This window comes from Ascaphus truei, chromosome 4 (assembly GCF_040206685.1).
Source record: "Ascaphus truei isolate aAscTru1 chromosome 4, aAscTru1.hap1, whole genome shotgun sequence".
NCBI lineage: Eukaryota > Metazoa > Chordata > Amphibia > Anura > Ascaphidae > Ascaphus > Ascaphus truei.
This window is the reverse complement of record NC_134486.1, coordinates 54,929,844-54,950,703: the sequence shown is the minus strand read 5'-3', so window position 1 is coordinate 54,950,703 and position 20,860 is coordinate 54,929,844. Positions and strand designations below refer to the sequence as shown.

At 43.6% G+C, this 20,860-nt stretch overlaps 1 protein-coding gene across 1 annotated transcript in view; it reads right to left on the bottom strand.

Moving 5' to 3' along the window:
* Window positions 1–20,860, bottom strand: part of CAMKMT (calmodulin-lysine N-methyltransferase) — a 536,774-nt gene that overhangs the window by 125,440 nt on the left and 390,474 nt on the right. Inside the window, exons 4-6 of the mRNA XM_075595793.1 lie at window positions 13,243–13,303; window positions 12,100–12,154; window positions 10,991–11,054 (exon numbers count right to left, since the gene is read on the bottom strand). Of these exons, the coding sequence (XP_075451908.1) occupies window positions 10,991–11,054; window positions 12,100–12,154; window positions 13,243–13,303 (180 nt within the window). The remainder of the gene's footprint in view (window positions 1–10,990; window positions 11,055–12,099; window positions 12,155–13,242; window positions 13,304–20,860) is intronic.

Genomic DNA, 20,860 nt, shown 5'->3' with positions numbered 1-20,860 from the left:
AGGCTAATGCTAGGGAGCGACTGGCTGTGCCCAGCTATTGGGAATACTTTCATGTGGCACAAATAGCTCAGATGGTTCTCTGGCACATCTTACAGTTCGATGGGTGAACATTGAGAATTACTACACCACACACACATAACTAGAGGATATAATGTGGATATCCAGGACCCACAGAGTCAAGGAAGGAAAGATACTCCCCACCACACACGTCCCTCGGAATATAGAATGCAACAGAGATAAAGAAAGGGTCAATGCAGCCAAATAACACCATGTTTCCCTTGTTTGGTAACCCCAGGTTTCTTCCTGGGCAAGGGAGGGAAAGCTTTAAATGATGGACACACCATGGAATCACAAAAATTAGAGATGTGATTGGGGAAGGAGTGGTTAAAACATTTGACTACCTAAAAGACGCACAAAACATACCGAATGCAGAACTTTTCCGTTATATACAAATTAGGCACTTCACCAAAAGCACACAACATAAAGGTATACCAAACACTAGAACATATATAGAAATGGTATGTATATGTGATCCACATGCCAAAAGCCTAATATCTAGTATATATCAAGAGTTGATACCAGAAGGGAGGGGTCTGAAAGAATCATATATACAACAATGGGAGGCAGACCTGGGGAAACCCAGGGACCCCGAGACATGGGGGGACTGTCACGGTAGCCCAGGTCTTTTAACACATTTATATTTAAGGGATCAATCACAAGGCAAAACAAGTCAGTGAAATAAATTGAGATTTTGATAAGACCTCGGAAACACACACATATACAAAATACAGAGAATATACACACTTACTGGGGTTGAGATCTAGCCCTTTCCTAGTTGCAGGGCTCCTGCTTCAACAAAAAGGCATTACCCTGTCTGCTCCGGTTGGTTCCAGCCTGCTGGCTAGGCCTCTCCATGCTTCTCTGTGTGAATAGTTCTTTCATTCAGAAGCACCTTTGAGAAGCCCGCCAGCAGCTGCTTGTCTCTTCAAATCTCCAACAGAAAAGAGAGAGCTGCTACACTTCTCTTCCTTATATAGGGCTTGCTGCCTAACTAATACACTGAGGGGGCTGGCAGCCAATTTCAGCATGGATTGTGGTTGTGCATTCAGTGATAGGAGGGGAAAATTCAAAACTTGCCAATAGAAATCGTGCCTATGAGTTTGACATCCAGCAACCATTTTCCTGGCCAGCCCCATATACCCTGTGTTCCTGGCTCCGCTGGGTCTATGTGAAACAAAGGCTTTTCATTCCAGATATCCTGTTCATAGCCCTTCCTCCTCACCATGTGCTACAAACCTGCTTTTCTTTTGCTATGCTAATCTACATCTGGCTGCCTTTTGTCACCAAACAGTTTTTTCCTCACAGGAGAAACACACCAGGCATTGTAGTTTTAAAATACAGCAACACTGAAACTTGATCCCTAGAGCTTGCACTGTACAATTTGGATCTAAAATGTGGGGTCTTTGAATTGGGCTCTAAAACCTGTTCAAACACACCAGCCCCTACAACCAATACAGTAACAGTAACATTTGATCCCTAGAGCTGACACTCTAAAACTGGGATCTGCGAGCTGGGATTCTAGAACCTGCATTAGCATGCATCCTCCTATACCCAGTTCTAATACCTTGCTGGCAGGCAATACAGGTTAACCTTGTTTGCTCCCAAATATCCACCTTTTTCCTCAAGCTCCAGAAGTCTCTGCCCTGCAGCTATTTCTCATAAGAGGCCACCCATACAAGGCAAACCACTTATAAGCTTGCACAAGCAGCTACAGGACCATGAGTCAAAGAGAATACAACATATAATGCCTTAACTGGCCCACTGGGCTTACATAGTTAACCACACACATGGTTCGTAGCTTATAACCCTATGGGGGACAGTATAAAGGGAATAGAATTTCAGGGCAACACGGTAAGTTACAATAGTAGACCCAAGAGCTGATACTCTCAGCCCTTGCCATGCGGTTTCAGGGGCAGCCAGCCGGGCTCCACCTTTATTAATGAAGGCCGGCTACCCCCTACTATCACAGGGACATATGGGAAGCCACAGCTTCGATCTTCATGAATACTGTGATTACGGGAAATAGTTACAAGCTACTGTATAGGTGGTATTTGATCCCATCCAAATCGATTAAAATATATAGACGGTATCTCCCCAATGCTTCAGATGGTGCGGTCAGGAAGGTACACTTCTGCATACCTGATGGCCTTGTGCACAGCTAAAGAGGTGGTGGAGGCAGGTATTCCAACTATTGAATACATTCCTGGGCTCACCAGATCACTGGGTGGCCCTATTGAATAATCCAATTTAGGCTATAGCTATTAGATCAGCGGTGCGCAAACTGGGGGGTGCAGATTCGCTGCGGAGGCACAGGGTTTACAGAGACCCCACGAGTTTCCCGAAGGCATTTAAATTAAGTGCACTCACCTTGCTTCTCTAGACGCGTCGCCATGGAAACGTCAACGTGACGTCATGGCGCCGACACCGGAGGCAAGGTAAGAGTCGGGGTGCGCGCAGAGAGGGGAACAGCCGGCAGGCGGCAAAGGAAAATAAGATTGCGCTCCCCTGTATTAGAGAATGTAAACTCTCTCTCCATATCATGTCAGTGGCACAATGCAGCATAGGAGATTTGAAGAAACCCAGCCCCAATCCTACAAGTGGTAATCGAAAGAATATGTCAGACCTTATGCTATAAAAAAAATTACAGCAATTCTTAACGATTCCTTAAAGAGATTCATGGCAGTCTGGGAACCTTAGCTGTATGCAATGAGAAACAGTGATAGATCGAGACTCTGTACTTTTTAGTAAATATGTTAAAACAGAGGGGGGGGGGGAAGTGTTCAACAGCAAAGTTATTGTAACAATGTGTTATGCAATTTGTGATGTAAGTAAAGCTACTTGTGCATCCCCCTACACCCCCCATACGCCTCCCTATTATTATTTCTGTACCCGTCTAACCCCCATCCCAACTTCTTATTTGCTGTACGCCAAAATGTGAACAAAATTAAAATGAATGGTTAAAAAAAAAAACGGTACATTTACATTTAGCAAATTTAAGTTCAGAGGAATAGTTTTGGACTAATTTTTCAAATCTCATTCATTTACTGAGGCTCTTATACTGTAAATGATGGAAACAAGTACTGGCCAGAAATGTCCCAGGATAAATAGGAGAATTTGTGGTTGCTTTCGTTGCTAGTCTAAAGATTATGTATGGTAGTATTGTGTTATTATTACTGCACAGTATGTCTAAAACTGAACTCCTCATATTTCCTCCTAAACCTGGCGCTGTACCTGATTTTATCTTCACAGCAAATGGAATTACCGCCTATGCAGTCACCAAAGCCCATTGCCTTGGTGTGACATTTGACTCCCTCTCTCCTCCTCCATTCACATTTATGGTAAAACTTGTCACTTCTTCCTCCATAACATTGCCAAGAACTGCCATTTCCTTTATCACTCTACTGTTCAAAACTAATCCATGTCCTTATCCTCTCCCGTCTGGATTATTGTAACCTAACCACCAATAGGCCTCCCTGCTTCACAACTTTCTCGTTGCAATTCTATCCAAAATTCTGCATCTAGAATCATTTTACTTTCTCCTAGAACAGTGTCTGCTGATCTCCACTTTAAATTCCACTCCTGGTATCCCATTAAGTTCTGGATCTCCTCACCATCAAGACTCTCCACTCTTCTGCTCGTTCCTATATACAGTATTAGCTTTGATTTCTTGCTATGCCCCTACACGTTTCATGGGTTCTGGTCATAACGGTGGTCTCCTTTCCACCTCTTTAACCTCCACTGCTCTCGTTCACCTTAAACCTTTCTCCTTCGCTGCCATGGTTCCTGTGGAACAAACTCACGCTCATTATACACCAATATTTTTATGAAGTGGCATAAGTGCTTTCAGTTTAAAAATAAAAAAGACATTTATTAAAGTTTCCCTGGATAGTTTGGATGATTTCAAATTGAATCTTATACACTGTAACCTTATTTACATGTGTAGTCAGGTCCCCCTCTTACCTCCAGGCTGCGTGAGGGGGGCGGCCGTGAGGTTGTAGCTGTGCAGGGAGCTGTCGGAGCTCCGGGGAGGTTTGGCACTGTGGGCGTGGCCATCTTGGTTGCGGGCGCATGCGCAGAAGACATCGCGCATGCGCAATGAGTTCCCAAGTTGTGGTGGCCATCTTTGTACACCATGTGCAGTATAGCGCAAGCGGCGGCGATTACACCCACAGATCCGCAGGTGAACTACAGCTCCCATGAGCCTCTGTGCTGCAGACCACATGTTGCCAGGCTGCCAATAGGGCTAAGGGAATCACGGCCAGCAGAGATAGGCGTTTGGTGTGAACAGAGGGACCACACCAGTGGGAAGAGGCGGGCACCTTCGCAGATGACGACGTTGCTGGATCATGCGGATCCCTGCTGCTAAGTCGGCTGCACCGGGTACTGGAGAACCCGGCAGGTACCTCAACTAAGTGAACCAACATTCCAAGGGATAGCGCTATTGGGGTGTACAATAAAGGTTGATATATATATATATATATATATATATATATATACCTGAGTGTGTGTGTATTACTGGTACTGTTCCTGGGAGGGGCTTATCCTGCTGCGCAAGGATCCCTTTCAGGTGTAGGCACTGCACCGAGCCAGACACACAGTCACTCCAAGCTCCCAGTGGCGGAGTCTCAGGCCTTCTGTGAGCCAACAGGTAACAGCAGTACCGGCAGCGCCTTTAGTTGTGGAGGAACCAGGGCTACATTTGGAGGCGCTGCTGAGATATCAGACCTGGGGTGCCCTATTACACAGTTTAAATTTTTTATTTTTTTTTATTTTTAAACACACCGTGTTCGTGCCCTCTCAGCAACAGGTCCAACACTGGGCCTTACAATATGGTGTACTCCCGCTCCACGTGGTCGGAGTGGGAGGAGTCCCCATCCTTATGTCTATAAGTACCGTTTACGACCACGCAAGAAACTCCCCAGGACTGGCCAGTGCCAGGATCCAAGTTCACAAACTTGGCCCCACTTTTAGTTCCAGTGCCATACTACTGGTCACCGACCACGAGATATGCCTGGAAGATGTCCCTCAGGTCAAAACCAATCTGAGGTCCTGCCTGAGGTTTACCCACTGATATACCCTGGTCTGTCAACTCCCATGGCCACGTCCACCCCAGAAATCTCCTCAGAGTTTCCCTATAAGACTGACGCAGCCACATCCGCCTACACCACTGGGAGATGGAGTCCCCCAGCCCCGGCTTCAAGTACCCCCACCCGAAGAGACATACCTCTACCCAGAGTGACATTCACCCCAAGTGCCCTGCAAGAGGCACCCCGCCAAGCCTCGACTCCACACCAGTCACCTTCCCCCAGCCAGTATGCGAACAGCCCCATACAAGCCACTACACCAGGGTCAGCATGCTACAGTCATCTGTCCACTGGTGGCTCTGAGTTTGGAGTGACCCTGTCGCAACTAGTGGAGGCCTTAATGATGTCTTCTCAGTCTCAGAACTATAGGAAGCTCAAGGCCTTCTCTGGGATAACTCCCACGCCCATGGAGCTGTTGGCTCAGTTTCTGGCTCTCCACCAAAAGGAGGGAGAAGAGTTGGTAAATGTTTACCCAATGTCTATAGCTATTCTTATAGGGGTTACTCTCTAAAAAGATCATCCCGGCCGCAGTGGTGAACAAGTATAGATTCAAACAACTCCTGAAAGGATCTTTGCAGTTACACCCCATTGCCCTTCTAATGGGAGGCGCCCCTCGAACCGCACAACCCTCCAACTTTATGGAGCTGATGAGCCACATACAGGAACAGGAGGTTCAAGTATATTTCCACACCCCCAAGAAACCTAAAGAGCCACGCAATGACAATCTCAAAGGGGTGGCGACCCCAAAACCCAAGGAAGCAGAAGGCTCCAAAGACGATGCTCCTCCCAAAGCACAAGCTGCCGTGTCCAGGACACCTAGGTGGTCAGATCCCTATCCGAGCCGGGACATCCATCCTGCTACTCGTTGCTTCAACTGTGGCCAAGAAGGCCATTGTCGGAAATGCCTTAGATGTATCTAGAGGAAGACACTGCCCACTCGTGCAGCCCCAATGGGCATATAAAAAGTTCAAGTCCCATGGGCCTCGTGCGCATGGACTTCTTATGCATCAAACCGGATTCAAGAGGTATCGAGAACGTGCTGGTGGTGACTGACCACTATACACGGTACGCTCAAGCCTTCCCTACCAAAGATCAGAAGGCAATAGCGGTGGCTAAAGTGCTGTGGGAGAAATACTTCATCCACTACGGTCTCCCAAATCGGATGCACTCTGACCAAGGTAGAGACTTCGAGAGCAAGGTCATCAAGGAGCTGCTTAAGCTGCTCAACATACAAAAGTCCAGAACCACCCCGTATCATCCAGAGGGAGACGCTCTGCCAGAGAGGTTCAATTGAACGCTGCTCAAAATGCTAGGCACTCTAAAGGGCTCATAAAAGACTGTGTGGAGCAGACACGTGGAAGCGATGGCGCATTCATATAATTGCAACTACTTGAATCCACAGGGTACACTCCTTACTTTATGATGTTCAAGCGAGAGGCATGGCTGTCTGTGGACATCCGTCTTCAGATATTTACCGATGGGGTACCCAATACTGCGCACTACAAGTACGTTCGACGACACCAAGACAACCTACAATGTGTGTATCAATTAGCGGAAAAGGCCTCAGCACAGCTGAACACTAATAACAAAAGAAGGTATGACCACAAGGTCAGATATCGTAAGGCCTGGAGATGCCATTCTCCTATGTAACCTAGGAAAACACAGCAAACACAAGCTGGCCAACCGCTATTGTGACGGGGCCTTGGAAGTAGAATCACAGATGCCAGGCCTCCCAGTCCACCGCATACAAGACGTGGATGGCCGGGTAAAGGTCTGGCACAGACATCATTTGTTGCCCATTCCCCAAGTGGGAAAGAGTGACTCTGAACAGGAGACTTTAATATCAGCCAGTAAGCTAGAAGAGTCCCCTGAGACTCCCACATCAGAAGTCGAGTCTAGCCAAGATCCTTTGGAAGGAACCTCCGCTGGTTCCAATGGAGACTGGTGGGCACCTCCCGAGGGAGCACCGGGTAATGGGCCTGCGCCTCAAGTACCATAACCGGATTCAACAATTGAATTAAAGAAGCCCAAGTTTTGTGCCCCATAGAAACTTTAATGGGAACGAATGCCATTCACAGATGGGGCAAGGCCCCAGGCTATGATAGACTTTCCCCAGTGGGAGATACTGCAGAAGAGATTCGCAGGAGTCAGAGAGTGAGGTGCCCTCCCACTAGAGTAGCTTATGATCAGCTAGGGGTCACCCCACTATGAGTCTCAGCAGCCGGCTAAAGATAAGCTGGCCACTGTTATCAACATGTTTACCGAGTTGTATAACATTGTTTTGAGACTGTATTCATTAAGTTATATAACATGCACAGCATTTTTATTATGTAACTAATGTTATGGTTATATGTTGTGCAAGCGGGGCGTTGGAATCTACACCAGAGGAAGGGTGTAGCCAGGTTCCCTTCTTACCTCCGGGCTGCGTGAGGGTGACAGTTGTGAGGTTGCAGCTGTGCAGGGAGCTGTCGGAGCTCCGGGGAGGTTCGGCACTGCGGGCGGTGACCATCTTGGTTGTGGGCGCATGCGCAGAAGACATCACGCATGCGCAGTGAGTTCCCAAGTTGCGGCGGCCATATTTGTACACCTTGCACATGCGCAGTATAGCGCAAGCGGCGGCGATTACACCCAGACCTCCGCAGGGGAACTACAGCTCCCATGAGCCTCTGGGCTGCAGACCACATGTTGCAAGGCATCCAATAGAGCTAAGGGAATCACAGCCAGCAGAGATAGGTGTTTGGCGCAAACCGGAGGGACCCCGCCAGTCGGAAGAGGCGGACTCCTTCGCGGACGACTATGTCGCTGGATCATGCGGATACCAGCTGCTAAGTCGGTCGCACCAGGTACTGGAGTACCCGGCAAGGACCTCAACTAAGTGCACTAACATTCCAAGGGATAGCGCTAACGCCTACACTTTGGGTGGGCCTGGACATTGGGAAAAGGACATCAGGTTATTGGCACCCAATGAACTTTGGGGACACTCACTGGTGGTATCAGGTTGGAGCCTATTATACTGCGTGGTACAGGGTACTGTTATTAGGGTTTACAGTAAATGTTGATGTATATATGTGTGTGTGTGTGTGTGTGTGTGTGTGTGTGTGTGTGTGTGTGTGTGTGTGTGTGTGTGTGTGTGTGTGTGTGTATTACTGGTATTGTTCCTGGGAGGGGCTTATCCTGCTGTGCAAGGATCCCTTTCAGGTGGAGGCGCTGCACCAAGATGGCATACAGTCACCCCAGGCTCCCAGTGACGGAGGCTCAGGCCTTCTGTGAGCCAACAGGTAACGGCAGTACCGGTAGCCCCTTTAGTTGTGGGGAACCAGGGCTACACATGACAGTAATGTTATTTCTTTGTAGAACCATACAAAGTACAAGCAGCACTACAGATAGAATTGTTCAGTCACAAGACCCACCACCATAACATTTACAATCTATATGTTGTTGTCTGGGGTATGGGAATATAGGGTGGTTTGCACATGAGAAAAATAGAAAAGATTCCCCTGCTTAAAAAAAAAAATGAGGCACATTACTATTAGCATTCACTGTCTCCCTACAAATAGATTAAAAAAAAATGATCAGCCCAGAGCACTCACTGTTATGTTGCTATGTAAATATACATTAGTACCAGAGCATCTGAACTCCTGCTTCTTCCTATCGAAGGTTACATAACTAGGAAAAAAGTAGGCTCTATGGATTTCTTATTATTCATGCTTTTATTTCTGCCATAGAATCCGACGTTTCGGCTGCCGCAGCCGCCTTTCTCAATGGCCCTGGAGGAATGGGACTTCTTAACGTCTACCCTTTAGTCTTGGAGTTAAACTTTCCATTTGGAAGTTGAATATTGTGCTATAATGGTGATCGCACAAGCAAAAACACTTGCCCCGTTTAGTAAACCTGGCCGCCCTTCTAACTACTGATGGAAAAATAGAAATGTAGCTACTTTGAGTTCTAGTAAGAACGTAAACCCTGAAAGATTCCTTAACCCCATAACATTAAAGATAACAATCCTTTAAATTAAATGATTTCTTATGTTTTACATGCAGATACATATTATGTAGCACTGTAATTTTTGGTCTGTTTTGAGGAATAGCAGTAAGTCATTTGGGGACTGTATATTAAACTCCAAAACATAGGTGCACAGCTACAGAAAAAAATAGTTTTGCTCGCGTATGCATCAAGAAACTTTCTGATAAACACCTGATTAGGTCAGTCGGAAACATGCCTGATATTTGATCAGATGAAAAGAGCCCGATAGTAGATGCTAAGGGTTCATGAGAGGGGTATATAGCAGCTTTGCATTTGTGGAGATGTACAGGATAAAGGACAAAAGTGAAAGAACAAAATGCAGTTTTTGATCCAATTATAATATGTGTTGGATATATATTTTTTTGCTACTTACTACTATAACCACCTGCAAAAGCCAACGTATGCAAGAAAAATGTCTTGAAAGATTAATATTTTAAGACAGGATAAAAATGCCTTTTTAAGCCTTAATCTTAAGGCAAAAAACAACTAATTTGCTTGAAATACATCTCCCTTGATATCAAACTGCATTAGTGACATGTATGCCAAATACTAAATATTGCAATATGATATGTTCATTTAATGCCACAGCGTCTGGATATTATGCCATGTCAAACTCATTTGTGTGACTAACACACAGCATTCTGTTTTGCATAATATTTTTATTCCAATTACATTTTTTGGGCCAAAGCCATGTTTGAAATGTAATAAATACATATATAGTATATGGTGATAAGCACTGTCCACAGAATAAACCTTATGATGGCTGGATATGATGTCAAACAGTTCTTACATTGCAACCTTCCTCAGGATAAAACTTGTATTGAATTTCCTAGGTATGATTAGAAGCCATAATTGCAGTGGAATAACAATTTCATCTTCCTTGACAATTCACATTAAATGAATCAAGAGAACAAATGCAAATAGACATCTTCCATTTCCTCTCTAAATCTCCAACAGCTTCACTGTAGAAATCGGTTCCTGTGCCATTATTACCATTCAGTGCAGCTGCAAATTACTCTTCTTACTGTACAGTTCAATTTCCCTACAGTCTGTGTACACAGCAGAGTGGTGTCATGGCAAAACGTCCTAGTGCCCTGGAATAATATGCTTAATAGCATAAATTAGCAATGAAAAGTGCAATTGGATATGCAATATAGAAATCTGATAAGAACATCATTGACATAAATATTTCTTTCTGAGAGTAAGAACTTTAAGAAGTGTTAACAATTTCAAAATTGCCTTTAAACTGACTAAATATATTTAGTTGCTGCAATATTTTTCTGGGCCCAGCAGGGGTTTATTTTCCTAGTAGGACTGTTCATGGTACCAAACAGAACACTATGATAATTTACAAATCACAACACATATAATTTACATCTTGTTTTAGTGCCTCATATTAACTTACATTTAAGCACATAAACAGACAAAATATAGAGCACACAGATAAACAAGGTGTATGCAGTGGTGCAAATAAAGTTGTTCTGTTTCATTCTAAATGTATCTTTGAACCTTTTCAGTGCTGATTGGGCCTGCAGTGGATCTTTGTGCATACAGTTAAAGATCATAACACAATTTGGCTGCAAAATCTAGACTGTCCTGCTGCTGGAAGGCCTTTCAGCACCATTTTTTTTTTTACCCTTGAACTGCTTACTTCTGCAACTGGCCTTCTATCTCTAAATACCTCCCTCAAGGTGTTTATTTCAATTACTTATGTGCTAGAGTCGCCTTATAATAACCCATGCTGTCCTTTTTACACCAACCATTACACTGCTGGTAAAGACGGATCAGCATAACAAACCCATTTTGTATGTTAATAAGGATACTTTTGATGGCCTTTTCATTTCCATCAGTTAACAGAACTTCTTTGACATCTGCAGAAATAGCAACCTGAAGAAAAGAGCACAGCAAACAATGAGCAAAATATGCTTGTCTGTGTGGAAGTGAAGACAGGAGTGACAAGCCTTCAGTATCATGCTTCCTCACCTATTTCTCTGTAACAATCTTCAATCTTTTTCATTTTATGTCTGCATTATTTTAATCATTCAATCAAATCAGTCAATACTTTTATCATTCCATTTGCGGGAGTCTCTATCTTGCTATCATTCTGTTCAGTAATTGCATTGTGACAGCGGATGATGGTATTCTGAGAGGCTTTCATTTGCGGGCTTCTGTTTATCTAGTAGAGCCATCATACAAGGCTGTCACTCTGCCTTTCAGCCTGCTTCTGTCTGACTGCCTGATGCCCTTCATATAACTTTGCATTGCAGGCAGATGGCTTTGTAAGGGTAATTTTTTTGTGAGTTTGACATGCTCGCACATTGGGCTGTAACCTCAACACATTGTATAAACGCGACAGGTTTGTCAAATGCCAATCAGTGTAACAATATGCCTTTATTTGTAGAGACATAAAAACTTGTCTAATGCACTGTGCTGCTACATAATATCTTCTGAATACATGACTCACAACCCAGAGAATGGTGACCGACGCTCCTGAATGGCCAATGTAATTCAAAAGAATCTAATTACTGAGAGCTCTGGATCATGTTTGTTGGTGTAATAATGCAGGCAAAACATTAGCAGCTATATCATAGTGCTCCAACTGTGATTCGCCAGGCTATTCCTGTATTTCAGCAAATGGAACTATAATCTGAAAAAAAAACATGCTCCGACTATGGCAAGACATAGCATACTGTGGATTGGAATGTCACAACAAGAGATATTGACTACACTGAGGTAAAATGTTTCTGCTCACCGAGGCAACCAAAAAATCAATATGATACGAAAGTAAGTCAACCTGGAAGGTCTCTCAAGACTGCAGCTTGACCGCAGCTGATGCTGTTGACAGTTCTCTGACCCAGCAGTTGGAGGCAGTGGAACATTTTTTCCTTTTGTTCCTCTCTGTGAATGGGATTGGAATTGAGAAAAGACCTACCATGAGCCCAGCCAAGCATGTCATGCCACCCCCTAGCTCACACACAGCAAGGTCCCTGAAAAAGAGAAAAGAAATGGCAGAGCCCATACAAATTAGAAGAAAATGGGCCGACACATATATGTTACAAGAATAAATTGCCATCTGCAGTAAAAAAAAAAAAAAAAAAAATGAAGTTACCAGGAAGTTGTAGAGACACTACCGGGCTACCTCATGTCGTTTTGCGTTTTAAAAATAATTATGAAAAAGAAAAGTCACAAAGCAGGCAAAGCAGTGGGGGGTTCCCTCATTAGTGTTTTCTGCAACATTACCACTGCTGAGCTGAAAAATCTCAGAAGGTTCCCGTTTTTCCCCTTTGTCAATAGTGCTCCCTTTTAAAACTAAACTAGCTAGAGTAACGAAATATAATTGTTAGCAAAGGATAGCATTGTTAATCCTATTCTCACTACTACAAATACCATAGAAGGTGTAAATGAAGACATATATGCAGTGATACATTTCCAATACAGTAATATGATAAAAGCTACAGGTACATCAGGTACATATGTGTTATTACTATGCAAGGCATTCACAGGATACAGGCAACATTGTTGACAACAAGAAATCTCACATTACAAGTGTGACCTGTGCTATTGGCTGTGACATTGTAGTACAACATGCATCTCGTGGTAAATGGTAACTCCATCCTTTCAAACGTGAATTGCCACACTGCTAGTACGACACCAAAGCAAATGAAACACAATGTGCTGATATGGCCGTTGCCGCAGTCACAGCTAAATGATATGGTATTGTTTAGTACAAAATATTCAATAGTTCTAATGACAAAAGGGAGTTTACAAAATGCCTGTTATTCTGTCTGACCTTCACAATGAGCATTGATTGACTGAAGCTTCACTTTTGTTTCCCCCAAAAAATCAAAGTGCAATAGAATGCCTTGAGTGGAAATCAAAAGTCTTTGACATACAGCAATAAGCTTGCTGTGCAATATTAGTACCCACAGGCAGTTTAAAATTCTTTGTCAAGAGCAACATGTTTTCACCTTGGACTTTTTTTCCATATATAATCTAGTGATTTTAACCATAAACTTTAACATACAGATATAATAAACCTGATGGATTGGAAATATTATTATGTACAGTTCTTTACCTGAACATGTCTTTGTGCTTGAGGCAGTAGTAGGCCAGTACCTCTTCAGAGGGCCAGATACCTATAAAGAAAAGACATAGAACTCATTTTTCTGATTCTCTTTTCTAAACCACGGTGAATTAATAAATATACTGAACCAGCTTATATTTAAGGAAAGTAACACAGTTGTAAGTATTTTGCTAATCAACTACTGTTCCTGGTATGCTAGGCCTACTTTATGTCACAATATACTGTAGGCGATTAAGCACAATATTCAATGCAGGTATTGTGCTCTATATACAGTATGTTGATGAAAGAAACGGCGCAGGGAATTGAGTTTTCATGTGCTAAGGGCACAGATACAGTATGGCCTGCAGGGGAGTGGCAGCGTTTATGAAACACACAGCTTGCAATGCTTGGATTTCTGGTATTTACAGCAGGCAGCAATAGAAAACGAGTCTCAATGAGGGTGGATTGAAGAGCTGAATCACTAAACTGTCACTGGATGTCAGCTAGCCTCTTAACACTCTCTGACTTATTGCTTGACATTAGTGTGTGTTGGGAAAAGAGGAATTAAGCCCCTCTAGGGACCATGTATCAAGCAGCTGATATCGGTACCCTAATGCAGTGTGTACCTCACATCACTGTGAGCTAGCAGCAATGTAAGTGTAGCCAGGACTGGTTCTTGGCTACCAGTCTGCCCTCACTGGCGGTAAGCCCTGGTAAGAGCAGGCCTGCCAGTACTTATCATGGGTTTTCCCCACTCCCTGCAGTACCCTTGAGTGACAGGGGGAGGAGGTGGAACCATGCCTGAGTATACCCAATTGTGGGTCAGACCTGGTGCCCTCCTACTGGCTGTACTTCAGGGGGATTGCCACCCAAATTCAGTAGTGCCTCTCCCCACTTGAGAGAGGCAGGTCACACACCAGAGTGTCTGAGCATTGGGCCTTCTCTGTTCCTCTTCCCCTCAGGGGGAGAGTGAGTGTGGACCTTTCCTCTGCCTCTGCTTGAGGGGCAGGGAAGAACAAGGACAGCTGCGGGGGCCTTTGACCCATAGTGGATGTCCAGGGACCATCCTACAGCTGGATAGACCACCAGAGACTGCATAGGGCAGAGGCCTGCTGTAATGGCATTGTACTGAACAGAATAAAGCCATTCCTGTTCCATATATCTCCTGCCTGGTATGTGATCTTACTGGGGAAGGAGAGGGAGTATTTCTACCGTAGGAGATCGCCTCCATACTTCTGGAGCCTGCGGCAGATGGAGGCGCTGCACTGCTAGAGAAGTATGTGGGGTATGTACCCTAGAAACCTGTCCTGTGTCCTCACAACCAACAGGTAGCATGCACCACACTCGCTGCAATGGCAGAATCTCCCATCGGGTGGGGGAAACACCGTTACATGAGACTGGGATTTTTTTTCTATTTGTATGATGATGTATGCTTTAGCCAAAGTGTTTTAAAATAGTGCTATATAAAATAAATAACAGCGAATAAATAATGGCACTACAGTGAGTTAAATACTGTATTATCAAAAATATACATGCCAGAAATGTGTTTGCAGTTTGTATGCTAAATACATTGAGAAATTGAGTTTGATTTGTTTTTATATATATATTTACGTGCTACCAAAAGTACAAATATCAGACTAGTTTGCAGCAATTTTGTAATTTAAAAAAATCCACAGTGCTCCGTTAATGAGGTAACCCAAGTTAACATCATGTTCTGCATCTTCAAGGCTCAATGACTGTAGTCCGGAAAGGGAATTGTGTTAACTACTGCAGGGGTTCTCAACTCAAGTCCTCAAGACCCCCCAACAGGACAGGTTTTCAGGATATCCCAGCGTCACCACAGGTGGTTCAATCAGAGACTCAGTCAAAGACTGAGCTTCAGATTGAGACACATGTGCTGAAGCAGTGAACTGATTTAGCCACCTGTGCTGAAGCAGGGACTAATTAAGTCACCTGTACTGAAGCAGGGATATCTTGAGTTCAGAACCCCTGCATTCAGTGGCATAGCTAAAAATGAGTGGGCCCCCGGGCAAACATTTTTTCAGGGCCCGATCAAAAATCAAAGTATTCTGTAGATTCAAAATTAAATATACTGCACACATATAAATATAGATTAAATAGAAAATATAGATTACTTATCTATATAGGGGTGGACATTTTTACTGCCCCAGGCCCGGACCTGACGGGAAATCTGCCATTGGAAAAGCTATTGAATCTCATTGTGGATGGGTGCAGAGAGGTTCTCACCCTCTACTTTACCTTAAAGTAGAGGGTGAGAACCTCTCAGCACCCATCCACTATGAGATTCAATAGCTTTTTTTTCTCAAATACTATTGGGCCTTTTTCTTCAAAGTTGTGTAAAATTCACCATACACTTTAAATAAATCAGCATAGTAATATAAGATAATACCGACTGCAATTTTTTTCTCCCTCTCCCCAATCCTCTCTCTCATCATCATCCCTCCTCAGCTCTCCCCCTCATCACCATAATCATCAGCTCTCCCCACATAATAATCAAATCTCCCCCAGTCCCCCTCATCATCATCAGATCTCCACCAGTTCCCCTCATCATCAGCAGATGTCCCTCAGTCCCCCTCATCAGCAGATGTCCCCTAGTTCCCCTCATCAGCAGATGCCGCCCCCCCCCCCCCCCGACTGCTAAAAGGCGCTACTCCACTACCATCCTGCTCTGCCTTAAGTGGTTTTTACTTGAAACGGGTATCAAATTTTAGTGAGGCGCAGTTAATGGTATGTTCATGGGCTGCACAGAGATAGTAATCCTGGCGTTCCAATCTGCTACTTTGGCTAAGAACGAGGTGAATAGATGAGTTCTGTTCACAACTTAGTAGAATGTATATTGACTGCAGACAGCACTGCCCTGTGGCAGTGCTAACACCTCTTTAAATGGGTGTATCAAATAAGAGATGCACTTCATCGAATATAGGCTGAGTTAAGCACAGGAGTAAACAATGTTGAGCAGTGCTCAGTGTAACTACAGGTGAGTTTTTAAGTAGATTTTATCGGCAAAGACCCGACATGCTGCATGTTTTGTCGCTTCCTGCGACTTCTTCCGGGGTGGGCGTATCTGTGTCTCCAGTCGCTCTTTTATACCCGGTGGTTGTCATGGTGACCATGAGACGCCTGTGTTGCCGAGTGGTGGTGGTGGTGTATAGGTACTTCACCCAAATTAAATACTTTGAAAATCTGACCAATGTTGATACTGTGAGAAGTATACACAGTGCTCACTGATGTGAGAGTTGATCAAGAAGAATACCTCTGTGTAGTAGCACTAAGGAAGAGGTGTTAAAGGTAAGAAGTAAACACAAAGCCTTCGTTGATGCCAGATGGATATTGAGTGTTGAGTAAATATATCCATCTGGCCTCACGTTGCAAAAGCTTCTTGTCCCAGTTTTCTCTACGGACACTTGGGGGTATGTGGTCTATCCCTTGAAATGGCAGTGTGTTGATGTTCCCTCCATGATGTTCTCTGACATGACGGGAAACAGGGGTGTCTAGAGAGTTCCTTATAGATCCAATGTGTTCTAGTACACGCTTTCTCAGTTCCCTTTTGGGTTTGCATACATACTTTTTGCCACATAGACACGTGACAAGGTAGATGATTCCTGAGCTTTTCTAATTGATTAAATGTTTTATGTTGAAGGTCTTGTTGCCATCTGTGTTTGTGAAGTTTTTACTTTCCTGCATATAACTACATGCCTTACAACGGTGGCATTTGCATGAGCCTCTAACACTGAGCCATGTTTTGCTTTTCTTGTTTCTTACAGTGAAATGACTGTGTACCAGGTGGTCTTTGATGTTTGCTGCCCGTCACCACACCACAGAAGGACGATCCTTGAGGACCAGTTTAAGATCATTATCGTTTATCAAGATATGCCAATGTTTGATTAGTATTTTGTTGATATCTCTCCACTGATTGTGGAACGTGGTAATGCATCTTATTTCCTTCGTTTTTGTTTTTCCTTCTTGTGTTTTAGATTTAGGGGAGATCATTGCGTGGAATGTTAATTGCTCGATGATACGCTGTTTTTAGTTGACGTTTGGAGTATCCCCTGGCGATTAAGTTGTCCCTCATTTCAATGCTTTGCATTTTAAAGGTCTGTGTGTCTGAACAATTTCTTCTTATACGCAGGTATTGGCCTGTGGGGATACCCCTAATGAGGGGTTGAGGATGAAAGCTATCAGCTCTTAGATAACTATTAGTTGCAGTTTTTTTCTTATAGTTGCTTGTTGAGAGGTAGCCATCATCTTTTATAGTGATGCGTAAGTCAAGAAAAGTGATGCTACTGGCACTTACCTCTGAAGTAAGCTTCAGGTTGTGGTCATTACAATTCAGCAGATTCAGGATGGTATCTAGCTCCTTCTTGGAGCCGTTCCAGAGTAGAAGGATGTCATCTATATAGCGGATCCATAAATCAATGTGGTCCTTGTATAGAGACATCCCTTCTGAGAATACACTAATCTCCTCCCACCAACCTAAATATAGGTTGGCGTAGGTAGGGGCACACGTAGTCCCCATAGCTGTTCCTTGTATTTGGAGGTAGTACTTCGAGTCGAACAAGAAGTAGTTATGTTGTTGTACAAATTCCAAAAGCTCGATGATAAAGGCATTATGTTCAGAGAACAGACCGCTGCGTGAGGAGAGAAAGTGTGTAACTGCTAAGAGGCCAAATTCGTGTTTTATACTTGTATACAGGGATTCAACGTCAAAACTGACCAATAGTGTGTTTTTGTTAACTTGTATCCCTTGTAGTCTATTCAAAACATCCTTAGTGTCCTGTACAAAGGATGGCAAAGATGTTAAAACGTAGAGATTGACGCTCATACAAGTGTATAGACTCACAAACTGTATTACAGCATATAGGTAGATAGGAACTTCCATAAATAATTCCAGCAATTATATAATACTAGGTTAAGGGGGGACATGAACATGGGACCTAGCGGTCAGTCAGCGCGACTACCGCAGATATGGTTTACCCTGCTTACCCCCCTTACCATATACACTTCCCTAAATAGGGACCAAGGTAACATAGAATGAGGGCTACTGCCCATTACCTTTCCATTGAGTGTATAGGAATACGAAATCCATCCAGGCTAAGTTCTACTGCGTGCAATCCTGATCAGGGAAATCAGAGTGTAGGGAAGCAAGGAGCACAGCTGAAGTAGAAATCTGCAGGGAGAGTCCTGTAGAAAAAATGAATAAGGGGCACAACTCCGTGCTAAAACTGAGGGTGATTTATTGGATAATTGCACAGGGACAGAAACACAGCCCACACACCGACATGTTTCGTCCCACGGATAAAGTCCCGTGGGACGAAACATGTCGGTGTGTGGGCTGTGTTTCTGTCCCTGTGCAATTATCCAATAAATCATCCTCAGTTTTAGCACGGAGTTGTGCCCCTTATTCATTTTTTCTACAGGACTCTCCCTGCAGATTTCTACTTCAGCTGTGCTCCTTGCTTCCCTACACTCTGGCAAAGATGTTACAAAGTTCCTAAGTTTTTTATCGATATAAATACTGGAATTCTCAGTGAGTGAGCCAATGCCTGACACTATGGGTCTACCTGGTGGTTTATGGATGTTTTTGTGGATTTTGGGGATACTGTAAAAAGTGGCGATCGTAGGCTGTTTTGTGGTCATAAAGTCACTTTCATTTTTTGTTATGACCTTATTTTTCAATCCTTTTTCTAGTATTGATCCCAGAGCGTTTTGGAATATTATAGTTGGATCTTTGGCAAGGGTCCTGTAGCATTGTTTATCTCTCAGCAGTCTGAGGTTCTCAGCTTTATAGTCATCCGTTTTAAGTATCACAAGATTACCTCCTTTGTCCGCCGGTTTGATTGTAATTTCATGCATATTTTTTATCTCTTTAAGTGCCTTTTGTTCCTGTTGACTTAGGTTGCTACTATCTTTGGTCATCTTAAGTGTCTCGAGGTCTTTAGTGACTAGATTCAGAAAGATGGAGATATTTGCGCAAGTGTATTGGTGAGGCGTGAAGCGGCTTTGTGGTTTTAGGGTAGTATGGGGTCCGTCCCCGGGTTTTTTTTCCCCGTCTTCGAGAAGATTGATTAGATTCGCGAGATGTTCTTGATCTTGTGTTTGTAGGAGTTCTTCATATTCGTTTGGTGTTATGTTTCTTTCTCTCCTTTTGAAGAATTTATGTAACAACATTTTTCTAGCAAAAAGGTTGACATCCTTTATTGCTTTGAACAAATCAAATCTGTTAGAGGGGACATAGGAAAGGCCTTTCTCTAAGAGGCTGATTTGTGCCTCTGTTAGGGTAATTTCAGAGAGATTAATGATTTTACCCTGGTTATCAGTGGTGTTGTTGATGTTTAGTGTCTCCTTCTCCTTTGTCTCCTGTAATTGGACCATCTTCCTCTTCCTCTCCAGTATCCCTCCTCTTCGTGTCTTTCTGGGCCATAATCTATTCCTTCCTGGGCCATGCCGTTGATGATAAACAATCATTGAATATCATTAGTTCTGGGGATATGCATTAACCTCAAGGAAAAATACGTCCGTTGCAGATTGTGGTAATGTGATGTTATGAGCCATGATTTAATAGGGCTCTGTGGATCTGGTCCTAAATCGGATGTAGTCAGTAAATCCCCAGCATTGAAACATAAGTTAAAGTCCTACATGGCCATTGGAGGAAGATCGTGTTTGCTGCTTCTGGAGAGCAATAAACATGTTCTCCCCTAGGAAAAAAAAAAATGCAACGATCTTCTCAGAATATCACCAGTGCCACATGGGACATTCTGATAACGTCATAAAGGATTTCAACAGATTAGAAGATTTCTGGGAATTCATAGGCCATTAATACCTGCAATTTAGACCTTAGACCCATCAAAAAAATAGTTTTCTGGATTGTTTCATTTCTTTTGCCTACAAATTATACGTAATAGATAAATTATCTTAACCACAAAATTGGTTAAAGGTATTTGTTCGCACTTTATATGCTGAACCTTATATATAGAAGAAATTGGTCTAAAGAAAGACCAAAATATCCGGAGCTCTAAAAACAGTAATTGTGGTGTCACGCTGGAATCAAATGCTGTAATATAAAGACATATGTCCAGTACTTGAAAGGTCTATGATGAAAGTCTGCAAGTGCGTGGTTTGTAAGTGCTTTTTTCAATGTCTCAAGCAAAATGGCAATAAAGGGTTAAATTCAATAGCCACTCGTATACAGCAGGCAATGGTTGCTTTACTCGCGCAACTTCAGACCGGTAAGACCCAATCAAACCGGAGCCCCGATCCTTCACATTTGGTGGCGGTTCCCCTGCAAAGATCCTGGAGGTAGGTAAGCGCGGCGTCACTCGTGGTAGTATTCATGGTGGATGGAGTTCCCACGCTCTGATTGGCTGCCGTACCATGTGACAAGCTTTCAATGACGTCACATCCGTTCTCCCCCAAGCCTCTGTCACATGGTATACTAGAGCCAATCAGAGTTAGGATGGAGTTCCCACGCTCTGATTGGCTACCGTACCATGTGAGGCCGGCCATCTTTCTTTTCATGACGTCATCTTAAAGGCAATTGAAGCACAGCCATTCTGATTGGCTGTGCTTTCATTGCCTTTAAATTACGTCATCATTTTTTTTTATCGGCCAA